The sequence below is a fragment of the Podarcis gaigeae genome (assembly GCF_964106915.1).
Source record: "Podarcis gaigeae genome assembly, chromosome: 15".
In the NCBI taxonomy this organism is placed as follows: Eukaryota; Metazoa; Chordata; class Lepidosauria; order Squamata; family Lacertidae; genus Podarcis; species Podarcis gaigeae.
In genome coordinates, this window is record NC_139692.1 from 10502132 (window position 1) to 10529315 (window position 27184).

The following is a 27184-nucleotide window of genomic DNA, read 5'->3' on the forward strand; positions in this document are numbered from 1 at the left end:
AATAGAGACAGGGAAACAACAGTGGCAGGGCGGAAATGGAGGCCTGGACAGACAGGAAAAGAATAGCGACAACTTCAGTTACACGTATTTGGCTTTTGTTTTCAGTAAGGGCTAGAGGAACCATCCAAAAGACTTCCCGGAAAAGCCATGTTTTGGGGAGGAATTGAAGGAAATAAGGGAGGTGGTTGCATGGCGACGTTCCAGGAGGCACCTCCATGCATATGGGGCAGCAAGGGGAAGTTGGTGGAGCTGTTTGAGGGAGCAGGATGAGGGTGGTGGAGTTGGATGAGCATGATCACAGGGAGTGTGGCAAGAAGTTTGCTCAGGATTAATGGTCGCCCATCCAGGGAAGCCCATGAAGGAATTTCAGGAGGGGAGGCAGAAGAGGTGATTATGAGTTAACCCTGTTCTTTCTGTTTCGCCTTCAGCTTCTTCCTGAGCTGACAAACCCAGATGAGCTGCTGTCCTACTTAGGACCCCCTGATCTCCCCAATAACAGCAACGATGACCTGCTTTCTTTGTTTGAGAACAACTGAAGTCACCCTTTAAGGAACACAGTCACCAAGCTCCAAACGCCACCTACACACACCTGCACATCACATACACAAGCACACACATACACCGACACTCACATAATGCATCCCATAGCTTCCCAGGCTCCCATCGAGAGAGGGGCATTGCCTTGGTAAAGTGGCAGTGCCTGCAGAAACCTGCCAGAGAGTCAGAACCGTACTGAGGCAGCCCGAGAAACTTTGGCCAGGCAGTAATCCAGTTTTGACAGAATTGTCTCTACCCTCCAGAAGGGCTCCAGTGGACAGTAGAGCAGCTTGCTTTAGCCATACTGGGAACCCTTCATGCCCAAAGGAGAGTTGGGGAGGGGGCGCTGTTCCTTGAAGACTTAGTTGTTAACAAGATGCTCACACCACGGCAAGGTTATCCACATGGCAGCTGTAGCAGTTCAGCCAATCTGCCCCCCAAGACAGCCTAGAAAACCCACAGCCAGGGAAGGAGGAAATGGAGCCACAGGGTTTCCCCTGAAATGTTAGCACAGTCAATCACCTTCCCCTCCTCGGGCGCATCCTTCTGGATCTTAGTTTTGGGGTACGCAGATCCACCTGTAACATGTGACACTGTAGGATGAAACTGGCTCCTCGTTTATAAATTTCCCAAGCATTCTTAAGCCGCAAGCTCCAGTCAGAAAGGACAGAGAGTGATGGTGTCTGGAAGAAGATGGAGTTTGCTTGCTCTTGCATGTTCTTGAACCTGGAGGTCCTCCGGAGCCAGCTCTGCTTGCCCAAACTCCTCGAATGGGGCATAGCAGCGGTTTTTCTCTTTTATGGCTCCCAGCCTCAAAGATGTGCCCAAATGAATCGGGATCAGAAACCTGTCCACGCTCCCCGTGCTCCGTTCCTGTCCAAACAGACCCACAAGAACTTGAGCTGGAAAACTTTTTCCCTCCCCCCATTGCTTCTCCCCGCGGACTACAGCAGCAAGGAAAGGCGTCTCTGGTGGAAAGAAAAAAAGACAGTTCCCAGGACACCAGCTGACAGACTTGCCTCCATCTGTCAATGGATCCGTCTACAAGCACAACAATGTAAATAATGTAGAAACACTAAAGGAAACAAAAGTGAGGGTGGGAGGAAAATGGGGAAGGGAGGGGAGGAACTATTTAAAAGCAAGCCGCATCACTCTGTTGTATAGTCTCCAGGGCTTCCCAGCCTTGGGGCAAAAGTCCTCTGTATAAATGTGCATAAGCTTCCTAGATTGTAATATAGACCATTCCACATGGGGCTGTGTGCACTATTCAGAGACTTGATGCATTTAGCCATAGCTGGGGTCCGGCCCTTGCCTCTGACATGTGTGCGTCCCACCAAAGTAGGATCTGGATGCTGAGAATTAACTCATTTTAATCCCGAGCCCCAGAAATAAGTGCAGCGAAGTCAGTCCCTACCCACCCACCCAAAAAAACCAATGTGTGTGTTGACCTGCCATTCCCCCTCCATTCCCACTCAGGAGCCCACTTCAGTTTAGGTTGCATTTGGGATGGTGTCAAAGAGGTCCCAAAGGTTACCTTACCTGTGGAAGAATCAAACCATTGTTTGTGGCCGGGTTTCCTGAGCCAGGGAGTCCCTGTGTCCAAGTGCTGACAGCTCTGTTGAGTTTTTGTGTATCTTGTTTCATTATTGCTATATATTAAAGGATTCTTTTTGGTGGGGCTCACCAAATAGTTTGTGTGCTGTTGGTTTTAAAATGTACCTGTTGCAACATCAAGGGGGAAAGTGGGAAAACAGTAGGTCCTCGCTCAGAACTTGAGGAGGTTCACAGGGGTGCCCTTTTCCCCTTTCCAGCTTAACTGTCCAAGCTATCTAGCTTACAATCAGCAGAGACGTCCTAGACGACACAGTGATTGGGAGCAGTGATTGTAATTAGAACATAGCTGTGATAATCTGCATGGATGGAGACAACCTATCAGTTTAAAAGTTGACCAGCAGAGAGGATTGTGGAAGCCCCTAAATATGACATTGCACACATATAACTCGGCAGAGGAGATTGGGGGAAGACATTTTGGAGCTAGGTCAGAAACCAAAATAATTCCAATTCCAATTAAACTTTTTATTGCACTAGCCATAGGCCATGGCATCATTCAGAAGGAGAACAAAAACAGCAATAACCATAAAAATCATCGAGCAGACATACAATAAAACCACGGTCACAGCTACTAAAATTATTTGTCGCACTAAATAGAACAGAATAGCAGAAGATTCTCAGGTAAGGTGTGCCAAATTAAATATCTGAATCCCCTTTGCAGTTGACCACTATTTTGTCTAGTTCCTTCCTCCTGATAGCTGCCAGTGCATAGAGTGCTACAAAGTAGACCAAAATAACAATAAGGGATAAATGAGTAAAAAGTAGCCTTCTCCAAGTGGAAGTCCGGCAGATGTTTGACTCCAGCTCCCAGCATCCTTGGCCATTGGTCATTCTGGCTGGGGCTGATGGGAGTTGGTGTCCAGTGGCGCTGTGGGTTAAAGCCTCAGCGCCTAGGACTTGCCGATCGAAAGGTCGGCGGTTTGAATCCCTGCGGCGGGGTGCGCTCCCGCTGCTCGGTCCCAGCGCCTGCCAACCTAGCAGTTCGAAAGCACCTCCGGGTGCAAGTAGATAAATAGGGACCGCTTACCAGCGGGAAGGTAAACGGCGTTTCCGTGTGCGGCTCTGGCTCGCCAGAGCAGCGATGTCACGCTGGCCACGTGACCCGGAAGTGTCTCCGGACAGCGCTGGCCCCCGGCCTCTTGAGTGAGATGGGCGCACAACCCCAGAGTCTGTCAAGACTGGCCCGTACGGGCAGCGGTACCTTTACCTTTACCTTTAAGATCTGGAGGGTCTTCAGAGAACACCAGTGTAGATATCACAAGGGTGCAACCAGAAAGAAGAAAAATTTCCCTTTCTAAAACCGATATGAGGAACTTCACTCTCTTCAAGTGAGACCTAAGGTACCTCTTGCACCAGGGCTGGGGAGCTGGTGGTCCTCTCATCAACTGCAGCAAACATGAGTTCAGCAACATCAAGCTGCCTAACACTCTTTTACCCATGGGAAGAGTTTAGAACCTTAGACTCCTGGCCATTCCAAGCAATAAAGCTGCTACTGATTAGTTAGGCTCCTTGATCTGCCCAGGAGAAAGAACGTTCTCTTAGAACTGTTTTTAAAACATAGGATAAGAAGAAGAATTGTGAAGGTGATGCTTAGCAGTCAGGGCTGTTTCTTACTATCCTGGCAGGGTAACATGTTTTGAAAGCACAATTCCACCCATCTCCCAATCAAAAGTTAGAGGCCCCCATCTCCTGTTGCTAGAGAGCCATGTCCACTTAATAGCAAGTAGCACACGGCTTGATGAGCAAATATCTTGAGATGGTGTAAGACATCTTCCTATGTGGTCTGCATGCATGTAAGGGAGAGCCATTCTGCCTCACAAACCAGGGAACATAAGAACGCAAGAGCCTGCAGGATCTTCAGCGGCGGAGAAAAGCCATTGTTGCTGTTAGCCATTGATAGCCGCCTCCGCCATGGATTGGCTAATCATCTTTCAAAGGCATCCAAGTTGGCGGTCATCACTGTCTCCTGGGCAAGTTCCATAGCACAGCTAAGCACTACATGAAGATGTACATACTATTACTGAATCTTCCAGCATTCAGCTTTGTTGTATGCCCATGAGTTCTAGAGCTATGAGAGGAGAGAGAGAGAAAAAAATGCTCTGTCTACTTTCTCCATGCCATGAATAACTTTATAAACGTCATCATGTCACCTCTTACTTGCCTTTTCTATAAACAAACCCCCCCCCCCCCAAAACGCTGCAACCTTTCTTGTGCCTTATGAATTTCCACTACCCGGTAAATTTCACTGTCTCGGGAACAGCTATCAACAAGACGGCCTGATCTGGTACAAGGGCATACCATGAGATTGCAACGACTTCAAGATGTTCCCTAGTGTTTGTGGCAATGGTCAAAACGGGTCCCAATGAAAGCTCAGGGATAGAGCAGCTGCTTTTTATGCAGAAGGTTCCTGGAATCTCTGGTTAAGCAGGCTGGGTACCAGGTGATGAGAAAGATGCCTGAGATGCTGGAGAGTTGCTGTCAGTCAGACAATACTGGGCTTGATGGACCAGTAACCTCACCTGGTATATGACTGCTTCCTATCTCCCAGGGATTGTGACCCAAAGGGAAAAGAGTATAAGAAAATGTACCCAGGTCTCCTAACTAAAAGGGAGCTGGTTTGAAATCGGAATTCAGAAATCTGTTTCAGTTGATTTCCAGAGTAAATGAAGAGAAACTAGGAGATGGAGGAGAACAGCACAGGGGGAAGAAGTTTGACAATCTGCTGGAATGTCAAATGGCAAGAGAAACTTGAAAGGCATCTGAAGCAAAGGCCATTTCCCCCACCTGCTGAGGCTAAATGAGCAAAGGGGAGCATTAATCTTGCCTATCAAAAAGGCTCAGAATCTGCAGAGGAGACTTAAGTACCAGGAGAGTGTTTTGAATAAGATGGTGAAGTCACTAAAGACTAAAACAGCTGAATATCAATGGTTTAAAATGGAGTTTTTACAGGTAAGGGGTAGAATTGGAGTCTAGTGGGGATAGACAGATCAGTTTTCCCAGGCCATACCACTTTCACATTTCTTCAGTTAACTTCTCATTTTTACATTAATCTGCAATAATATTGGGGGGGGGGGAAACCCATGAAAAGCTGCATTTAAATACATACCTTTGAACATATTTTCTCATAGGATAATTCATTTCTAAATACAATTAACCCAAAAGTACTCATTGCTAAAAGCATTTGATACTTTTCTTTTTTTAGCTTAAACTGCCTCATAAAATTCTGAGACGTATAAAATCCAAAAGACGAACGGTTCTAAACTGCAGATTCATTCAAGAGGTGTGGATCAGGTTGGTTTGTATCAAAATTCACAAAAGATCAACTTTCTCAGCATAGGTGCCAACTCCTAGAGGCCCAGGTCCCTTCTGCCACCCCAAAGTTGATGGGCATTGCTAATCAAATGGTGCCTTGCATTTGATGGGGCGGGGCGGGGCACTCCTGGAGTCTGCACAACAACATATGAACAAGCATGGAGACTGCACAGTGGATCACATGGTGGCTCATAGCATCACCTGGGCCAGGTAGCTGTGTATCCTAGGGCCTAAAAGATTTAGCTATCCAGTCTACTGATGTCTCATAAAAAGTTCTGGAGCATACAAGGAATGCATACAAACATGCCAAAAAAATAAAGGCGGGGGGTTAAGAACAGTAGTTGTGGAATTGAGTTACCAGTCTTGCTGACCCCTGTCTCTAGAGATATAGGAGGAATTAATGCTGAGTGTGATAAAAATTACTAAACAAATAAGTAAAGGGACCCCTGACCATTAGGTCCAGTTGTGGCCGACTCTGGGGTTGCGGCGTTCATCTCACTTTATTGGCCAAGGGAGTCAGCGTACAGCTTCCGGTGGCCAGCATGACTAAGCCGCTTCTGGCGAACCAGAGCAGCGCACGGAAATGCCGTTTACCTTCCCGCCGGAGTGGTACCTATTTATCTACTTGCACTTTGACGTGCTTTCGAACTGCTAGGTGGGCAGGAGCAGGGACCGAGCAAGCGGAGCTCACCCCATTGCGGGGATTCGAACCGCTGACCTTCTGATCAGCAAGTCCTAGGCTCTGTGGTTTAACCCACAGCGCCACCTGCGTCCTGCACTAAACAAATAGATAAGGACATAAAAATGGCCAGCTGAATTTCTATTTGTTCCATCAGTGGTGATGCTTCAGAAGTATTGCTGCCAGTATTAAGGTAGCTTGAAGATTCTGGATGTTCTGCCTCTTCAACCCCATTAGCAGCTCCTCACTTGCTGTCATCAGCTCCCCAGAGACCTTTGGCCTTCCGCACTTTCTTGTCTTCGCAGTCCATGCAGAAGAAAAAAAGAAAGATGCGAGAGGCCAATTGGGTGATGACTCAGCTCAGCTCCCAGGGCTCCCATGTGCAGATCAGGTAACCACTGAGAATCTCATCTGCCTTCTGTTCCAGGGCTTGCCAAATTTACACCAGTTGCTATCATGCCAGGTCCATTATCTTGTATAATCCAGTGGGTATTGTTTTAGAGTAAGGCCCCCTTCTTCTTTAGCCTTGCATTTTTGTAAATGGTGGACCTTCTCTGCAGCCTGCAATGACCTTCAACATGGGTTTCTCATCCAGTTATGAACATTATCAAAACATCAGGTAGTTCTTTGCCCATAGCACCGGTGATGCATTTGTTATCCAGGAACACACAATTTTCCTCAGACCCTAGGAGCCAACTCCTAGGGGCCAATGTCCATTCATCCACCCCAATAAAATATTTGAGGGGGTTGGGGGCCCCCCAAAGTTGATGCATGTCATTCAAAGGGTGTCTGTGTGCACTGCATCTTGTGATCAATTATGTGGGGCAGGGCTTACCTGGGCCCCCACAATAGTTTATTCAAATTGGCCCCCTTGCCTCAGACCAATAATCCAGAATAAATTACAGTTTGGTGTGGAGGCAGGGGCTTGGCAGTTATTCCCTGGAAGTGTGTTTTCATACTCTACTTTCATGGTGCTATGGATCCTGGTCTTTGCAGTTACAGTGGTACCTCAGGTTACATACGCTTCAGGTTACAGACTCCGCTAACCCAGAAATATTACCTCGGGTTAAGAACTTTGCTTCAGGATGAGAACAGAAATCGTGCGGCGGCAGAGGGAGGCCCCATTAGCTAAAGTGGTGCTTCAGGTTAAGAACAGTTTCAGGTTAAGAACAGACCTCCAGAACAAATTAAGTACTTAACCTGAGGTACCACTGTACTAAAAACAACCCACAAATTCTTCATGAAATGCACACACAGGTGCCAACAGAGCCCATTCAACACAATGAGCAGAAGAACCCTCAAGGGCAACAGGACTGGGATGCCCCATTCTGAAGTAAGTGAAGTACAGTGGTACCTCGGGTTACATACGCTTCAGGTTACAGACTCCGCTAACCCAGAAATATTACCTCAGGTTAAGAACTTTGCTTCAGGATGAGAACAGAAATCGTGGGGCGGCAGAGGGAGGCCCCATTAGCTAAAGCGATGTTTCAGGTTAAGAACAGTTTCAGGTTAAGAACAGACCCCCAGAACGAATTAAGTACTTAACCCGAGGTACCACTGTACAGAGTAATATACGTTAGCATCAAAGGAAGGGAGCTCCTAAATTGCCTTGCCTCATCACCACACACGCAAAAGCACCTTGTGTGCATGACACAATAGTTTCACTGCAGTGCTACATATTGTGGACCTTATGAAGCACACAACCACACCATTTCCCCCCTTGACAACTAAGCACTGCCTGGGCCTTTACAGCATCTGCTAGCCCATTTCTACCTTTCATTGCTGTGTTCTGGTTCATTCCTCTCTCCCTGCCTGCCTGGAAAAAGAACAGATCTAGGTCATTCACTATAAACACACACACACCTCAGAGCATGAGTCACTGCCTAACTAAGAGATTGTTTTCTCATAGTCTCAGCATCCAGCAGCTTCCTACGGACAATGGAGAATCCTATCAGCTGCCTAGCCTGGAGAATGATAGAAAATTCCTCTCTCCACTCACAATTCAGTTCAATGACATTCAATTGGCAGAGGGGGGGGAAACATAGGTTTGGTTTGGTTTGGTTCATTCAGGCCTTGGGTAGCTAGTTAAGATTAGAAGCATCCCAAAGATGAGTACCTCCAGGCTGATCAGATTTTTTGCAAGTGTATTCTGCAGCATGCAATAATGTGGAGGATTTATACTGGACCATCCACACATCGTTTTGCTTCCTTGGTGTTACTGTATTATTGCCGTCTGGAGGGCTCCTTTTACGCTTTTGTGCCCCAAAAGCATTAAAAAACCCAGAACATACTGTTGCATGCCACCTCAGTCTCTCAGTGGTGCAAGATTCCAGGGGTTCTGGACACTTACCCAGAGTTGGTGTTTCCTTGGAATGAGAGACAGCAGACGAAACTGTGGTGTTTGTATGATATGCAGTTTATATACACATACCGTATTTTTCTGTGTATAAGACTAGGTTTCCCCCCTAAAAATAATGTCCAAAATTTGGGGGCATCTTATACATGGATAGATCTTCCCCTACTTTCTTAAATCGGAGCCCTCAAAAATAGGGGGTGTCTTATAGACGGGAAAATACGGTGTGTACAACCTGAGCCTACGATGAAGCGGTGAACAGCTATAACACCCCGAGAGGGCCTTTCTTTTCCCATAGCCAGCCTTGGATTCCAGCAGAAATCAGGCGTGGCTCTGTCTCCCAGCTGTCGAGCCCTGCAGCCCTGCTTCTAGCTTCCAACTCTGACTTTTGTCTTTCTAACCACCAGTGAGTTGACACTATCTGGCACAGAGCCATTTCCTTTGTTACCTTAATGGCCCATACTTAGAAAGGTCATTACTTCACGAGGAATCTAGCCTAGCTATTCCAGGAATTGAATCCATGCTGGATCCAGGAATTAGAAGTCGGCTCAGGAATACAGCCTAACCCTGCCACCCCAACGTTCCAGGATTTCAGCAAGAAGCTGCAGAACATGCACCAATTGGAAATTAAGCAGTATATCGACCCAAAAACTTATGCAGGCACAAACAGAATTGAAAGTTGGATTTTGTATAACCACCCTGATATCATCATGAGGGGCTGGTAGTTAGAAAAAGACAAAGGCAAGAATGGAGTTTTGCAGAGAAGTGAAGAAAAGCAGCAAACTGGAGAGAAAGTCAGAGCAATGTTTGACTTCTGTTGAATTCAAGGCTGCAGCCTTGGGAGAAAAAAGACCTTTTGGGTCTGTTAATGCTGTGCACTCCTCCACTGTAGGCTCAGGTTGTAGATATGTGTAAATAAACCTTCCATCATAAAGATACCACAGTCTCCTCTGTGCCTCATTCCAAAAAGAAACATGAACCTTGCTAAGGGCCTGGAAGCTCAGGAATCTCACCCCAGGAATGCTCAGAGATTGGGGTGGCGTGTCACAATATATATGTTATTTATGTTGTTGGCATCCATCTGTCTTGAGAGACAATGGAGTGTGCCTCTGGGGGTGGAGTCAAACTGCTGCATTAGCAGCACCAAAATGACCTTCCCAGGATGCAACGCTGTGCAATGTGTATGGAGGTCCTGGGCTGCCGAGATGACAAGACCCCCCTCTTGTTATAAAATACAAAGAACAAAAGGAAGTCTGGTTGTTCCAAAATTATATTGACATATACAGACAATGGGGATATAGGCAGGCAAACCTAAATAACGGAATAAAGAAAATAGATCTACAAGAGGCCCATTTGACAAAGGAGAGGAGATTAAGCCCAAAGATTAAGGCTTTCTGGGAGATGATCTATAATGAAATGAAAAAGGTATTTAAATATACTTTTCTGAAGAAACCAGAGGCCTTTCTCCTGGGCATAGTCAGCCAATTGGTGTCAAAGAGGGATAGAGCTTTCTTCATGTATGCAACAACAGCAGCAAGAATACTTATTGCAAAGTATTGGAAGACACAAGATCTACCCACCCTGGAAGAGTGGCAGATGAAGGTGATGGACTATATGGAATTGGCGGAAATGACTGGCAGAATCCGAGAAGAAGATTGGAAGAAATTTAAAGACTATCTGCAGAAACACTGTAAAATTAATGAATGTTAAAATGATGTTGGATTGAAAATAAGTGGCATTAGCAACAAAGTTAATAAGAATATGCAAAAATGAATTGATAATGGATGAAAATATAGAGTTATAATATGTTAAGATAAAGAGTTAAGATAAATGAAAGAGGGTAAGGATTTGCTGACTTGATTATGTAAATGGGAACACAAAAAGGGGAGGTGTGAGGAGGTCAAGGAAACAAGCTAATGAGTTTAAAGTTATAAAAAATGGAATTGTTTTTAATTTTTTCTTATTTCCTTGACTTTTGTATTTTGTATCTTTATTTTGCTTTTTGCTTTTTTATGGATTTTTGTATTTATGTCTTTGTAAAATCTTAATATTCTATTAAAAAAAAGAAAATGAAAAAGGAGAGGAGAAAATACCTCAAAAGATTCATAGCATCCCTTAATACCCTAAGACATATATAAAAAGGTAATATTCATATATAAGACATAAATACCTTTCTAACCTCACATTATCATAATGCACATTCTGATAATTGATGAAACGGTTCCACCTCTAGTAGCTTGTATCTGCTACCTCTTCCTTCCAGGAACACCCCTTTTTCGATTGCCTGTTTCCCTGGAGCAAGACACAGCAAGCCAAAAGTCCTCAAGGAATCCTGGATAAGTTGGGGAGGGCAGAATGCCACAGAGTTCCTTGCATGGCTCCGTCTGAAAGGTATCCACCAGGGATCCTGCTGACAAGAGTCTCGGCCTGGCGATTCAGTTGTCTACCAGTCAGGAACATCATAAAATCTTGGCAGCTGCTGGGTGGATTAAATCAGAAGCTCGCACATCACATACCGGGGCTGCTTTGCATGCCTGGCTGCGATGACAAGCGCTCCTCCAGGGAACAGATGGCTACAACTCAGCTTAAAGTGACAGGTACAGGGCTGGTGCTTCTGCCTGGGGAAGGGGGGGGGGAGAGACTTGAGGGAACAGGTGGGGGCCATATGCCCTTCTCACTTCAGCCAGGTCTAATCCCTGGGGATTATACTCGACTCCTGCGGAAAAATCCACCACGGGTAGAGCTCACAGCTGCGGCTCTCGACATCAGGGCTGTGTTCACCTCGGTGGTGCTTATATTGTGTAGTGACCACATCTGGGTGCAGTGGAATGGTGCCCCAGTTATATCCGAACAACGGAATCCTTCCCAGTAAATACCCAGGAAGTGTAAAACAACTTAACTGAAGGGTCATAGCTCAACAACATGCATGCAGAAAGCCCCATTGCTAGGTAGGGATGGGGAAAGGACCTGGTCTTGACTCCCTCAGCACATTTTGACTCAGACTTGGGATCGAAGACTCTGGAGACTGAAAAGGAGGCATGGGAGGAGAAGGCTGGAATAGATGGAAGCCATTTTCTGCCTCCAAACACATCTGGCTCCAATGCCGTTACTGATCCTTCCCCTTCTGTGGGGCAGAAAGTCTCAATTTTTTTGGGGGGGGGATTGGTAATCGGTAAGGAAAAGATCCAGTGAGTGTGAACCAGATGGCAGCGGTGTAGGTGGCAGTGGTGTAAAAAAAGCAAGGGAAGAGATGGCAGGAGAGGAGTCACTGATCGTGAATCTGGAAGAGAACCCTGACCCCCCCTCCAAACAATGACTATCATCAGTGCAAGTAAGAAAAAAATCACATTTTCATTTTTAATAAATCATCAGTACTGTTTTATTGATTTTATAGTATAGTACAGTACAGTTAGAGGGACACGGGTGGCGCTGTGGGTAAAACCTCAGTGCCTAGGACTTACCGATCGGATGGTCGGCGGTTTGAATCCCCGCGGCGGGGTGAGCTCCCATCTTTTGGTCCCTGCTCCTGCCCACCTAGCAGTTCGAAAGCACCCCTAAGTGCAAGTAGATAAATAAAGGTAAAGGTACCCCTGCCCGTACGGGCCAGTCTTGACAGACTCTAGGGTTGTACGCTCATCTCACTCTAGAGGCCAGGAGCCAGCGCTGTCCGCAGACACTTCCGGGTCACATGGCCAGCGTGACGAAGCTGCTCTGGCGAACCGGCACCAGAGCAGAACACAGAATGTCGTTTACCTTCCCGCTATAAAGCGGTACCTATTTATCTACTTGCACTTAAGAGTGCTTTCGAACTGCTAGGTGGGCAGGAGCTGGGACCGAACGATGGGAGCTCACCCCGCCACGGGGATTCGAACCACCGACCATGCGATCAGCAAGTCCTAGGCGTTGAGGTTTTACCCACAGCGCCACCCGCTGTAGATAAATAGGTACCACTTTATATCGGGAAGGTAAATGGCGTTTCCGTGTGCTGCGCTGGTGCTGGCTCACCAGAGCAGCTTCGTCACGCTGGCCACGTGACCTGGAAGTGTCTCCGGACAGCGCTGGCCCCGGCCTCTTAAGTGAGATGGGCGCACAACCCTAGAGTCGGACACGGCTGGCCCGTATGGGCAGGAGTACCTTTACCTTTACAGTACAGTACATTGATTATTGCTTTCATTTTATGGATCAATGGTCTCATTAGATAGTAAAATTAATGTTAAATTTCTATTTTAGGAGTTGTTTTTTATCAATGAAAAGGATTAATCCATTTTTCATTACTTTCTATGGGAAAGCACGCCTTTGTTTTGGAACGTTTTGGTTTTGGAACAGATTAAGTCTGAGAACCAAGGTACCAAGGAACCAAGTAGACCTGAAGGAGCGTCTCCACCTCCATCATTCTACCTGGACACTGAGGTCCAGCGCCGAGGGCCTTCTGGCGGTTCCCTCACTGCGAGAAGCCAAGTTACAGGGAACCAGGCAGAGGGCCTTCTCGGTAGTGGCGCCCGCCCTGTGGAACACCCTCCCACCAGATGTCAAAGAGAAAAATAACTACCAAACTTTTAGAAGACATTTAAAGGCAGCCCTGTTTAGGGAAACTTTTAATGTTTAATAGGTTATAGTATTTTAGTGTTTTGTTGGAAGCCGGCCAGAGTGGGGTGGGGGGACCCAGCCAGATGGGCGGGGTATAAGTTGTTGTTGTTGTTGTTGTTGTTGTTGTTGTTGTTGTTGTTGTTGTTGTTGTTGTTGTTATTACTATTATATTATGTCCCACTTTTTCCCTTGACAGGGACTTATGGCAGCTTATCACTAAAATTTTATTTCCTTCCATTTATCTGTGGAAGCCATACACAATCCCTTCCCTCACACATTTTTTCTTTACGACAATACTGTGAGGTAGAATTGGCAGACATTTGTAATTGGCTCAAGGTGGCCAATTTATGCGTATATATAATGCATATGTGTGCGGCAAGATCAAATGAAGGAGAAGTCTCCTGATGTAGAATAGGATGTCCTTATTTTCACCAGAGAAGCTTTAAAAGGTATGCACTCTCTCCCAAGACAAGCAACCGCCTCTGGAGAAGGGCAGAGACACAGCCACCTAGACATAGTACCAGCTTACAACCTAGACATTCCTACAGGAATTGAGGTTCTCGCCTCTATTCCGGCACTCAGATAAAGGCTGCACTCCGCCTCAGATTTAGAACTTGGCAGGTGGGAGTGGAAACTTTTTGGAACAACTTCTCAGCTCCTGTGCAGTCTTGAACTCCTTATCACTGTTCTGGGCCTTGCAAAGCTCAGTCCTTTCTCCTAGTGTGGGCTCCTCCTTGCCCCCCGCTCTGGTTTCCGAAAGTCCTGGGACTGGATTAGCTCCTTTCCTGCTGCAGAGTCTGTAGTGTTACTATGCTTTAATAATAATAAAAATCACTTTGGCTGTTGTGTTTTCTGCAGGGAGGGACCAGGAGAACTCCTCTCTGAAATCCTGGAGAGCTGCTGCCAATCAGCGTAGGCCAGGTATCCCCAAACTCGGCCCTCTAGCTGTTTTTGGGACTACAACTCCCATCATCCCTAGCTAACAAGACCAGTGGTCAGGGATGATGGGAGTTGTAGTCCCAAAACAGTTGGAGGGCCGGGTTTGGGGATGCCTGGCATAGGCAATACTAGCCAAACAGACCAATGGACTGACTTGGTGTAAGGCTGCTTTCTGTGCTCCTATGAGACTTGAATATCAGCTGCTTGGGGGAGGGGGAACTGCAGGGAAGGGCAGTCAGCCTTATGCCCTGCTTGTGGGCTTCCCGGAAGCATGGGACTGGCCACCGTGACAAATGAAATGCCAAACAGCTTCCTCTTGCCTGACTTTTTCAAAGACAGATTGTGTTCTGGACTATTTTTTGCAGGCTCCATTTTCTTTGGAGAAGACATCACCGACTATCATTGGTTTAAAGGCTCTTTATTTGCAGAAGGAATGGTCGAAGTGCAGTGTCCACAGTTATTTCTTTGTGTGCTTATTTAAAGCATTTAGAAGCTGCTTAATATTTTCAAATGAGATCATAAAAACAGTAAAGAGCACCATTAAAAAGCTGGTTGAAAGAGGAATAATCATAATAATAACAATATAATAATTTATTATTTGTACCTCGCCCATCTGGCTGGGTTTCCCCAACCACTCTGGGCAGCTTCCAACAAAGATTAAAAATAAATTAAAATGCCACACATTAAAAACTTCCCTAAATAGGGCTGCCTTCAGATGTCTTCTAAACGTCAGGTAGTTGTTTACCTCTTTGACATCTGATGGGAGGGCGTTCCACAGGGCGGGCACCACTACCGAGAAGGCCCTCTGCCTGGTTCCCTGTAGCTTTTCTTCTTGCAGTGAGGGAACCACCAGAAGGCCCTCGGCACTGGACCTCAGCGTCCGGGCAGAACGATGAGGGGGGGGAGACGCTCCTTCAGGTATACTGGGCCGAGGCCATTTAGGAAGGCCTTCAGTAGATACCAAAAAGACAAGAACTGCCACTTTTGCTGGACCTGCTGAAAAATGAACCTGCCTAGCATGTGGTCAGTCTCTGTGCTATGACCCTTTCTACTTACCGTATTTTTTGCTCTATAAGACGCACCAGACCACAAGACGCACCTAGTTTTTGGAGGAGGAAAACAAGAAAAAAAATATTCTGAATCTCAGAAGCCAGAACACCAAGAGGGATCGCTGTGCAGTGAAAGCAGCAATCCCTCTTGCTGTTCTGGCTTCTGGGATAGCTGCACAGCCTGCATTCGCTCCATAAGACGCACACACATTTCCCCCTACTTTTTAGGAGGGGAAAATTGAGTCTTATAGAGCAAAAAATACGGTACATGTAACTGCCTGGTAACAAAAAGGCACTCTGGGGAGTGGTACACATGCTCCAGGCAGCCTGTAAGCAGCCAAATGTGTGAAGAGGAAGTTCTGGATTCCTTTTCTCAGTCTCTCTTAAAGGCAGATCCAGTTTGCCAAAGCCTTGATTTCTTTGTGTGGCCATCTTGCTAAACCTCTTCTATGCTTGCTCTGGGTCTTCCCACCCACAGCTCCTGCTGCAACTGCATCACGGTGTTATCTAAGGACAGCTGCCTACTAACTTTTGCTGCTTAGCCCAGAGGACACTACACTGCTGAGAAAGGCTTTTAGCGTTTCTCACACATCTCCCACTTCAGGCTAATTAAATATGGGGCTTCTGGAAGCTTGACCGAACCCAGTGATTACTCCTATCCCATAGCAGTAGCTATTCGCTGTTGGTGGAGAATTTCTGTTATTATTGCTTGCACTAATGTGCCACAGCTATGAACTCTTTGAGATAGCAAGCATCTTCCTAGCCACAAAATAACTTGATTTCATTCTTGTTGATATTATGCATGATTATCTCTAGGGAAATGCAGAACCAAACATCACTGCTCTCTCCACCCACTCACTGAATGCACAGTCATTGTGCTGCTATCAGTTCGGATCAAAATACAGCCGGCCATGGCTTTTCAAGGCTGATGATCAGGTTGGCAGGGAGATGGACAGATGGCTTCTACAGAAGAAGTCCATGGCCTTTCTTAGTTATTAATGAACTAACTGAATTCCTGGCACTGCCCTATAACATAAATTCTCAGGGCAGCTCACCACAAACGCAACTAAAATACCATATAAAATGAAAACTTAAAAGTACAAATAAAAAAAAGGACTACTAAGACCTTCTGTGTAGCATCTTATTGTGCAATGTGCTCTCCTGTCTTTATATATTTATGCTCACAGAACCATTTCTAGAGGTGACTATGCTCTATTTCTTCTGCTAGGGAACTGAGTCATGGGGAGGCTGGTGCATTAGGGTGAATGGGGGCACTGCCCCACCAAGCTATGTCTGTCCTTAACCAACCCTCACCTGCCTGCCTCCATACAGTCGGTCGAGGGGGGGGCACTAGTTGTCTGCCACCTTCTCCTCAGTCTCAAGGCAGATCCACACCAATCCCCCCAGAACCCTCAGCCAGGGCCATCTTAAGCATATTCGGCGCCCCCCCCCCCCCGTTTCTCAGAGTTGTCCACCTTTTTTTAGGGAGGATGGCGCTGCCAGCAGAGCTGGAGGAGGCGGGCAGGGGCTGGAAGGTGGCTCCTCTGGCGGGGAAGAGGTGGGGGCTGGACGCGGCACCTCCCAGCTCAGCTAGCCCCTTTGTGCTGTGGTGGCCACGGCAGACGGAGACTTGGCACAGCACTGCTTCGGTGTGGCATGGCGGAGGCGGGCGAGGGCGGTGAGCTGATGCCGGGAGGCGCTGTGTCCAACCTCCACCTCTTCCCTGGTGCCCTCCAGAACTTGGCGCCCTGGTGCCCCGCACCACTAGCCTCTACGGGTAAGACGCCCCTGCCCTCAGCCAGTGTCTGATCTATCTAACCACTGGCACTAGACCTAATAGGTTTTACAGTGAGGATTCTCCATTATTTTTTCTCATCCCTCCCTCACCCTCTGCTTTGAGGAACACCTTGCCTAACAAAAAGCTTGCTACACTTTGTGACACTTGGTTGGTCTTAATAAAAATATTGCCCAACGATGGATGAGGTAATTAGTTGTCATTTACAAAACATTTTAACAGAGTTGGAACAGGACTGGTTTGTACATTGCCCCGAGTTCCTTGGAGGAAGGGGGGAATATGTGCAATAAATAAATAAATTAGAATATAAGACGGCAGGCTTCTTTCCTTCCAGCTCTAAATTAGCCAGAGCATAAGGAACAAAGGTACCTCTTCCCACTGCATTTCCCCTAAATACAGGTTCTAACTCAGCCAGTGTGGTGTAGTAGAGCCAGTGTGGTGTAGTGGTTCAGAGCAGTGGACTCATAATCTGGTGAACCGGGTTCGCTTCCCCGCTCCTCCACATGCAGCTGCTGGGTGACCTTGGGCCAGTCATACTTCTCTGAAGTCTCTCAGCCTCACTCACCTCACAGAGTGTTTGTTGTGGGGGAAGAGGGAAGAGGAGATTGTTAGCTGCTTTGAGACTCTTTAGGGTAGTGATAAAGTGGGATATCAAATCCAAACTCTTCTTCTTCTTCTTCTTCTTCTTCTTCTTCAAGAAGTTGTAAAAAGATACAAGTTCAACAGCTATGAAATCTGGGTTGTCTTGCAGTAAGCCAGATTCACTGCCGCTTGGATGCAATGCAGAGATAATCTATTGGCTTCTGTAATGAAGATGCATTATAAAAAATTAAAGGGACTTTAAATGCAGCCTTAAGTATGTTTACTTAAAAGTAAGGCCCACTGCTTCTGATGGGCTTATTCCTATATAACTGTATATAGAAGTGCCTCCACACCTATGTTTCCAGCCGACTATGTTTACAATACTATATTTTAGCAGTGCCTAAATTCTGGATTAAAATTGCAGGAAAAGATTCAAGAGGCACATTTACACGGCCCTGTAGAATTGTAAACTAGTGTCATTTGTTGTTTGCAAATGGAAATGTGATAAAAGCTGACAGGCTGAAATTCAAACCCCACTTTCCTAGGAGTAAGAGGCTGTGGGTCAGATATCAGATTCTTTGTTGCATGAAATACGCATTGGGGTTAAACTAGAAGAAAAGTAGAGTAGAACGCTACAATGGAGATGTGTGCATGAATTTTATAGGAATGCATGACAGCAAGATCAAGAGCAGAACCAGGAATCACCAAGGTTAACGTAGTTTGAGACACAATCCTGTAATTCTTTACTATAATAACTTTGTCCATGGGATAGCCATGTAAGTCTGTTGAAACAAAAGCCACAGAGTCTTGTAGCACTAAACAACGAACAAATTTATTAAAGAATAAGCTTTTTGTAGACTGCAGTCCACTTCTTCAGATGAATTAAGTGTTAGCCTAAGTTTCAGGTGGGGGATAATTGTAAATGTGAGTTTAGAGGGAAATGACTTAACAGACTTAACAGTTGCCATTCACAAAGCAGGGCTGGTGAGAACACAAACATCCTTCAATTGGTAAGAGAATTAACTGGTGTAGTGTGATTGTTTAAAAAACTGATTCAAGCCAGAGGTGATAAAATGGAACTTCCTCATAAACTGTAAAGTTTGCAACCTCCCTTTGGAGTTCTTTTGCTCAATAACAAGCACCTTAAAGTCAGTGGCAGAGGGTCCTGGGAGAATGCAAACACAAAAGCCTGTTTCTCATGTCCAATTTGTGTGTCTATTTATTCTGGCCTGTTTGTCTTATGAGAATTGCTCCCAATCTCCCTTGGTTATTGTGATGTTTTCTAGGTTCATTCCCACCATAACCGTATTCCTTCAAATGGTGCGCTTCACTAATCATTGAGAGATTTAACACCCCCATCCTTGGTTCATTTACTTGGAAGAAATCCCCACATTTCAAAGGAATGTGTTCAAAGAATGTATTTCAAATGAATATGTTTAAGATTTAAAATAATCAGATTAATGCCACTGGTATATTTCAAGGTATCAAAACCAATGTTTGAAACTCTCATTGTTCTAGGCACATTTTGCGACAGGGAATTTCATTAGCGCAAGCAGTTTCTGAGCTCTGGGTACCTAAGATTTCAAATTAAAACTGCAGAGCAGAAGGAAAGGAGGACCTTTTTATTCCTCCCAATTTCCAGCTACTGTCTGAAGACTGAAGAAGAGATTAGGGTGGTGGGCAGGGGATGGACTAGATGAACATAATATTTTAGCTGCAGTTCATTCATTTTCAGTTTTGTATTCTTGTTATAAAAGAACATGCACCTAGATATTCAGTTATTGCACCCATAACATAGGTTTAAGGTGCTATTCAGCTCCTAGCTTTCATATCTCAGTTTCTAATACTGATAAAAACAATCAGTTATAAAAGCCATGTCTATGATCTGTTACCTTTTTCTCTGACTGGATGCTCTCCAGATGCTGTTGAACTACAACTCCCATCAGATCCATCCTGCAATAACGGAAGTTGAAATTAAAAATGTAATTTTCATTTATTACCTACTCACTTCAACCTAAGATGTTTTGCTTCAACCTTAGCTACTTTTCCTCTTTCTCTCTTACCTCCCCTGCTCCCGAATAAAAAGTTATGGAAAATTCAAAAGCTTGCATGCTATTTTGTGATATTTTGGTCAGCCTCTTCAAGGTATTGCCCTTTTGGAATTTTTCTTATGGGCCAACATGACTACCTTTTACATTTTGGGCATCTTGGTATTATTCAGCAACAACAAAAAACTAGCTGCCCAGTCACTTTTGGTCTGAGACATACCTTAGAATGCATCTAGAAAGCTGCGGCACTAGAGCACCACAATTGAGTAACATTTCTGTTTTTCCAAACTTACAAGGGCATAATTATTCCTTCATTACAATATTGTATTCCTGAAATTTCACTGCTGTGTCTAGGATATGAAGATGGGCTTTAGATATGTGGCAGCTGTCCATATATTACCATCCTATTTTTATCCTATCCTTCCTCCAAGGAGTTTGGTGTACACCTTGTCTTCTTCCCCTCTCGCCACAGTAGTCTTGGGGTGCAAGTTACATTGAGAACGACTAGTCCAGGGCAACCCAATAAGCTTCATGGCCAAGTGTGAACTTAGTCCAACACTCTTAACTGAAATACCACATTAGGGCTGCGTACACATGTCAAACATTTAAAGCACATGACTTTACCTGCTTGCTTTCAAGAAACTTGGGAACTGTAGTTCATTCAGGATTATGGGAACTGTAGCTTTGTGAGTGGCAAACTCCAGTTCCCATGATTTTTTTTTTGGGGGGGGGGGGAGCAATGTGCTTTAAATGTATTATTATTTTCTTCGTAAATTTTATATACCACTTGATTGTAGGGGGGAAACCCTCAAAGCGGTTTATTTACTTAATTTTTTTTTAAGTGTGGTGTACAGTATACACAAACTAACTCTCTTAGGGGAAGTATAAACCAGAAAGTGTTATTGATCGGAAAAACCTTATAGCTTAATCAGAAGAACAGGAATTGTGAATTTTGTGGCAAACCTTTCTTCTTCCTTTACAAAACTGCAATCTGGACATCACACAGCTAGTGTAACAGGTGTTGGAAGGAAAAGGGAACTCCCAACAGGCAGGAAGGGGGGAGAGTGATAAGATGGAAGCCACAGTGGAAGGGCAGGAAGTGTGAGTCAGTGGCACGCCCCTATCATGTTGCTACACAACTGTCTGCTAACATAGCTGCCTTTATGTCGCAATGGGCCGATTCCCGCAGAGCAGCATCCCAGGTAGCTTAAAGCAAGGGTGGGATGCTTTCTTCAGCCTGAGGGCTGCATTCCCATCTGGGCAGCTGTTATGTACTGAGTTGAATAGGACCCAAAATGCAGCAGTCTGATTGGTCTTAGAACAATAGGATTCAGAATGCAGCAGTCTGATTGGTCCTAGAACAATGCAGCAGTATGATTGGTCCGCAGGAGCCACCCAATCCAGCTCCAGGTGGAAGTGAATCCACAACCTGATTGGCCTACAGGAGAATCCCGGAATTAGCCAATCACGTGCAGCCCTTTGTGTAAATAATGTATATAAAGCAGATATTTTGGGGAAACTTTCATTCCTCACTTCTATGAGCTGAATAAAGAGCATGAAATCCACACTCGACTCCGAGTATATTTCAGCAGCCTTCCAAGACCAGAGGCGAAACTGGGCAGAGCAATGAATGTGAATTTTGCATTTGTACCATACTGTCATTTCTATGCACATTCACTCACCCATCTCTAGTCTAGCCTATATCCAGACAGGCAAAGAGCATTAGCAGAGTTCAAGGACACATTCCAGCCAGGCAAAAAAAATATTCTGGGTGTTAAACAGGGCCAATGAGGGGGTGTGGCCTGGGGAGAGTCTCAAGGGCCAGATAGAAAGGCCTGGAGAGCCACACGTGGCTCCTGGGCCCAAGGTTCCCCTCCCCTGCCTTAAAAATGCTCACCAAAAATCACAAAATCGAAGAAGTGTAGAGTTGGAAGGGACCCTGAGGATCATCTAGTCCAACGCCCTGCAATGCAAGAATATGTAACTGCCCCTTACAGGAATCAAACCTGCAGCCTTGGCATTATCAACACCACACTATGAGCTGCTCTCTTTTATATTCCAATAAAATGGTCTAGTTCTTAAATAGGTAAGTTGGTTTAGTCGCTTGGTTGTAAGCCATAGCAACTGTATAAAAATATCAATACAAAATCAAAGCCAAAATAGCTACATCAGATGCAGACCTGGTCTGCCCATAGGTCATGACCAAAAAACATTATTTGATACACTGGAAGTCAACTTCTATACAGAGCTATTGATCAACAAAATAGTCTACTTGATGTACAAGAGTGGTGGTGGGGGACTCAGTTGCAAAAACCACATTCTTGGCTGTTTGCTAAATAAAAATGGTTCGATCTTACAAAGAATCCCAGCAAGAATCTGTTCAAGATACTTGTGTCTTACTTACCCACTAAACTGTGCAACCCAACAAATGGTGGGGTAAATCTTCCAGCAGCAGCAACCTCCCCGCCCCCCGGGATACACAACATGAAAATGAATACAACATCCAAAAAATGTCTTATCTAAGACAGGCTCAAGCAGCATTTTTTCTTGCTAGGAACCACAATCACTTGCAGGTAACTGGCCAGGAAAGCATGTCAGTGGTGGGCAGAGCCACAGCCAGAGCTGATGGGCCAGAAACAAAATATCCTGGATTAACTAATCCAGCATAAAGAGGAACCCTGCTTCAGTTTTCATCCTGGCTACCTCAGATTAGAATTCCAAGTCCTATGAAGTTCTCCATAGGAAATAAGCTCCACTGGGTTTGATGGGGTTGCACTGGAGTATGCAGATTTGTGTGTGTGCAGAATAAAATTATTCTGAAAAGCAGGTCTGCATACACACCAATCTGGTGTAAGCACTGCATTATGCACAAATGCATCAGATTTTTCATGTGCAGTTACTGAGCCTTGATCCACTAAGGCAGGTGAGGGGAAACTTTATCAGAGTTGGAAAGGACCACAAAAATAATCTAGATAATCTAAAAATAATCTAAAAACCATCTGCAATGTAGGAATATTTTGCCCAACACGGGACCCACGACCCTTGCTCGACTGACTAAGCTATATTTCTCGTAAACTGCTTAGTGGTTTTACATCAATCAAGAGGGATATACATTTTGCTAAATAATCCAAACATTCCAATGAGGCAAAAGCGCTTAAGGGCAAGAGGGGAGCCAGTGAGGGGTATGGCCTGGGGATTCCTTGGGGCCTGACAGGAGAGGCCTTGAGCACTTCATTCAACTACTGGGCCTAAGCTTCCTCACCACTGCTTTAAGGGACTCTCCAGATGGAAGGCTTGCTTGCGGTGAATGTGTAACATGGTTACAAGTGAACTGGCAATAGGTGAATAATGTTCGCTAATATCAGTAATACAGCCTCTTTATATAAAATCACTGGGAGGATGGGATATTTTTGGAAGCCTACTTCAGTACATTAGCTCTGCAAGGTATGCTGGTGCTACACAAAAAGGGAATGTGAGTGGTAACTGATTTGCCTTCACTGTGCTAGTCTGAGCTACATAACCTGGAAATGTTGGACTCGTAGTCAGAAATCTGTATAGCTATTTATTTTTAAAATTTACAAGCTGCCCTTTACCAAAAAATGCATTTCAAGGCAGTTTACAATGAAATTTTAAAATTACATTATAAAGCTGTAAGTAAATGCATGCTACAAGATATTCAATTTAATGCAATAAATCACATGGCAGTTACATCTCCTGCTCCTCTTTTAAAATGACCGCTAGAGCTTTTTGAAAGATACATTTAACCCCTTACTTTTCCAGAGTAAAGACCACCCTCTAGAACTCCTTATGAAGAAAACCACTTGAAAGTACCACTGTTTAGCAAAATTGCATTGTCTGATTCTCTGAAATCACGTCTGTAATCTTCATAGAATTGGTATCAGCCACCTGTTTTGGAATTCTTGACTTTTAATGTGGCTACAGCAATCTAGTCAATTATTCTTTATGGTTGGGCACTTCAATATTAATAATGGAACAAGAATAGGCAACCACAGGCGTTGCAGTTGTTGAAAAGCCTGTCACTATTAAATCTCCAATGCTACTACTTTGTAAATTCTATATAACTAGCTGCAACAATTCTACCTCCTGCAGCACTACTGGAGAGCCCCATATTGAGTTACCACTCAGCTTCCGGAAGTGGGATTTGAGTTCCTGCTCTCACTTTAGCCAAAGCAGCTGTGAAATCCTTCCCTGGAAAGCACTAGGTCACCTATATATAATTGCTGCCCGTGCTAGAAAAATGCCTTGATCAGCAAGGCAGGGAGGGAACCCAAAGATGATCACAAACTGCTAGACCAGCAACTAAGAGAGCAACAAAGTCACAGGGAAGAGCAGGACAAAAGCTGCAGTCTGCAACCTGGGCTTGTGCTGCATATATACCATACATTTAATGCACAAGTATCACATTTAAAGCACACTTTACTCTCAAAGAATCCTGGGAATTGTAGCTTGAGGGTTCAGGGAGGGGTGAACTGCAGTTCCCATATTCTTTTGGGAGAGATACGCCTTGTATGTATGGTGTGTACATGGCCTTCATTATCTTGCAGGGGGCGGTGGCTTTAGCTGGCCATGTGTACGTCAGTTGTGACGCATACAACTAATGTTTCCTCTCCCTTTCTCCATAACTGGTCCGTGTTTTACAACTCCTTCTATATCCATAACAAGTTACAGCAAAAAACGCAAAACAGTTGGCCAACCCTGCCAAAAGAAAATGTTCTCTGAGCATGCGCAGTTTCAGTGTTTAAAAACTCGCTTAAATCAAAGAACCCGTATGGCTACTGCAGTGACAAATGTGTCGAGTCCTCCCCCTGGATTGCTAAACACATTTCCCTGGGAATAAGCACACTTTTGCTGTAGAAAATGATAAGATAAATATAGTAAAATAAGCATCTGTCACCTTGTGCATTCCTAGACAGGTGCCTACAGTTTTTTTAAAAAAACCTAAAACAATTAAATCGGAAATAATGTTGCAGTGATCAGCTTTGACAGTGACGGGTCTTTAGGTGACATCTCCATGACAGCATAGGTTCTGACTGCTGGGCCTGTTTTTCCAATTCCATTTAAGTGCATATGAACATGTAAGCTGAACTACTGCAATGTGTTCTATGTGGGGCTACCCTTGAGGCTGGTTTGGAAACTGTAGCTTGCACAGAATGCTGTAGCCCAGTTTCTGGCCAGAACAGCTCCACACCACCATATTATACCTGCACTGAAAGCTCTGCACTGCTGCCAGTACATTACTGAGCTAGTTTTAAGGTATTACTGTTGGTGTATTAAGCCCTAAATGGCTAAAGAACAGGCTACCTAGAAGATCACATTATCCCTTACAAACTGGCCAGCCACTGTGATCACCTGAAGAAGCCGTCCCAACTGTCCCACAGTTATTTATTTAGCTTTGACATGAATTAAGGCTTTTAGCATAGTGCCAACAGTAATTTGGGACTCTTTTCCTATTGAAATCTGACAGGCCCCTGATATTTTGTCACCTGAAAATGTTTCTGTCTTGCTAGTGGGACTAATTTCAGTAAGTGTTGCTCATTTGTTCTGCATTTATGATGTTTTAATGATTTATTGTACATTGCTGTGGTTTTTGAAAAAGGAGTTGGTGGGTTACAAATGTTATATACAGTGTCCTTAACATTGCTAAAAATTGCATGGAATATGGCAATATTGGGAGCTGGCTGCTGCAGAGACAAGAGGATCTGGCAAGAGTGCAGGATCTGTGCCTATGGCTATGAAGCAAGAACAAATGAGCAACAACTTGCTGTTCAAGAAGCAGAAGCTCATTGGAGGCAGAGAACTGACTGTAACCCCTATGTAATTCTTCCTGGTAGGGTAACTAATTGGGACTGTGTGTATACCATATATTTAAGGTGTATTTCTCCCACTCGAAAGAATCCTGGGAAGTTTAGTTTACCCTGTACAGAGCTATAACTCCCAAAACTACAGTTCCCAGGATTCCACAGTGTGTGAACCTTGAATGTATAGGGTCTATGTACCCAAAGGCATGTGTGGGAATGCAACTAGTTGGAGGCAGCTTTGACTGATTCATTGCTCCAATCTGAGTGGGACAAAGAATCCATGACACACAGGAGGTCCCAAGAGGGAAAGCCCCATTTTAGTTTTTGAAAGATGCCAAAATGACTGCTTTGTTGTATATACAGCAAGTGTAGGGAACCCATAGCCCTCCAGATGTTACTGGACTGCAGCCATGAGTGTAGCCAAGGTGGGGCAACTGCCCCCCTAAATCAATAAAAATACATAGCAAACTGAGGTTCTGCCCCCCCACCCACAAAAGGCCTGCCTGCACTAACAAAAATCATGGCTACGCCCATGACTCCCATTAACTCCACCCAGCATGGAGTCAGGGATGATGGGAGGGGCAGTTCAGCAACATCTGGAGGGCCACAGGTACCCCACTCCTGATACATGGGATGGGATTGAGGAGAACTTTATTGCTGGAATCGTAGTCAAGTTAGCCTGTCCAGATTCCTACAGACACAAAAGAAAAGGCATTACTGTATGCATTTTGCCTAGGAACCTATGATGCTCTGCTAGTACTTATTGATGAATGGGAGAGACTGTGTTTTTCTGCCACTCCAAAATGTTTACAAGTTATGTTCTGTCGACTTTAAAGCTTTCAGTGGGTGGTTAAGTTTTCTTCAGGCTGTATTAACAATTACTCTGGGAGGTGTCGATATTTGATTTGGAGGGAGCATGGTTGTTGCTACTGTAACGGACTACTTTTGGAGCGAAGTGTGGAGAAAGCCCTCATTAGTTCCCAAGCCACAGTGATACTCTTCCTAACACAGGGTAGACAGAAAGTAGATGAGGCTCTACCACAGAACTTTTCAAGTTGGTGACATGCTTTTTGGACATGCATCATTTCGTGACACAGTAATTCAATTTTACTAGCAAACTGGAGGTTAAATGAACCCTTTCCAGTGCCAGGAGGGAGCATTTGTGCGACACACCTATACACAAACATGTTGTGACGCAGAGTTTGGAAAGCTCTGTTCTACCACTTTATTGCTTGTAGATTTGACAATAGCAACAACAACAAAAACCAACTGCATGCAGTGGGAGGAGCCAATCCCTTTGTCCCCTTCTTGTCAGGCCACAACAGGCCAGTAAATATATTTCCATGCTGGTCATCTTTGTGGGATTATATATAAGGCTACTTTAAATTAGGCTGCTAAAGCCCCTGATCTGTATTGCACACGAAAGTAGTTATGCACTTGGATGTGATACTTAAGCGGCTGCACCCCAAGATACCATTTTGCATCTAATTCCACCCCAAGTGATTACTGTGTACTTCAGCTGGTGCACCTCAAAGCACAAAATAAATCCTGCAAAATTTACGCCTGTACACAGCTAACGTAGTTCCCTTGCAGAGACTACTTATTGTCATTAAAATGCAAGAAACCTATCAAGGAGATTATGTTCTCACACTAATCTACATGTTGGTTGTAGTGTTTCACACATGGGGAAGCACCTATCTTCAGTGAAACTGCAATGTCAGATTTTGAAGATCGAATTACAGCAATACATGCTGAAACACCATTAATGGCTGAAAGGTGAAAAGACCCTGAAATTTGTGACAGTGCCTTCTTGCCGATTATGAAACAGTCTACTGTTCCCCAGTGGCTTTTTCTCCAAAGTAAAGTCACTAAT

The 27184-nt window shown here is 44.8% G+C and overlaps 1 protein-coding gene and 1 long non-coding RNA gene across 2 annotated transcripts in view; one reads left to right on the top strand and one right to left on the bottom strand.

Moving 5' to 3' along the window:
- Positions 1-2225, top strand: part of ZMIZ2 (zinc finger MIZ-type containing 2) — a 104936-nt gene extending 102711 nt beyond the window's left edge. Inside the window, exon 19 of the mRNA XM_083713481.1 lies at positions 429-2225. Within this exon, the coding sequence (XP_083569607.1) occupies positions 429-536 (108 nt within the window). The 3' untranslated portion in view covers positions 537-2225. The remainder of the gene's footprint in view (positions 1-428) is intronic.
- Positions 1-27184, bottom strand: part of LOC310832248 — a 51710-nt gene that overhangs the window by 22932 nt on the left and 1594 nt on the right. The window contains exon 2 of the long non-coding RNA XR_014558197.1: positions 19337-19397. This is a non-coding gene — a long non-coding RNA (uncharacterized lncRNA). The remainder of the gene's footprint in view (positions 1-19336; positions 19398-27184) is intronic.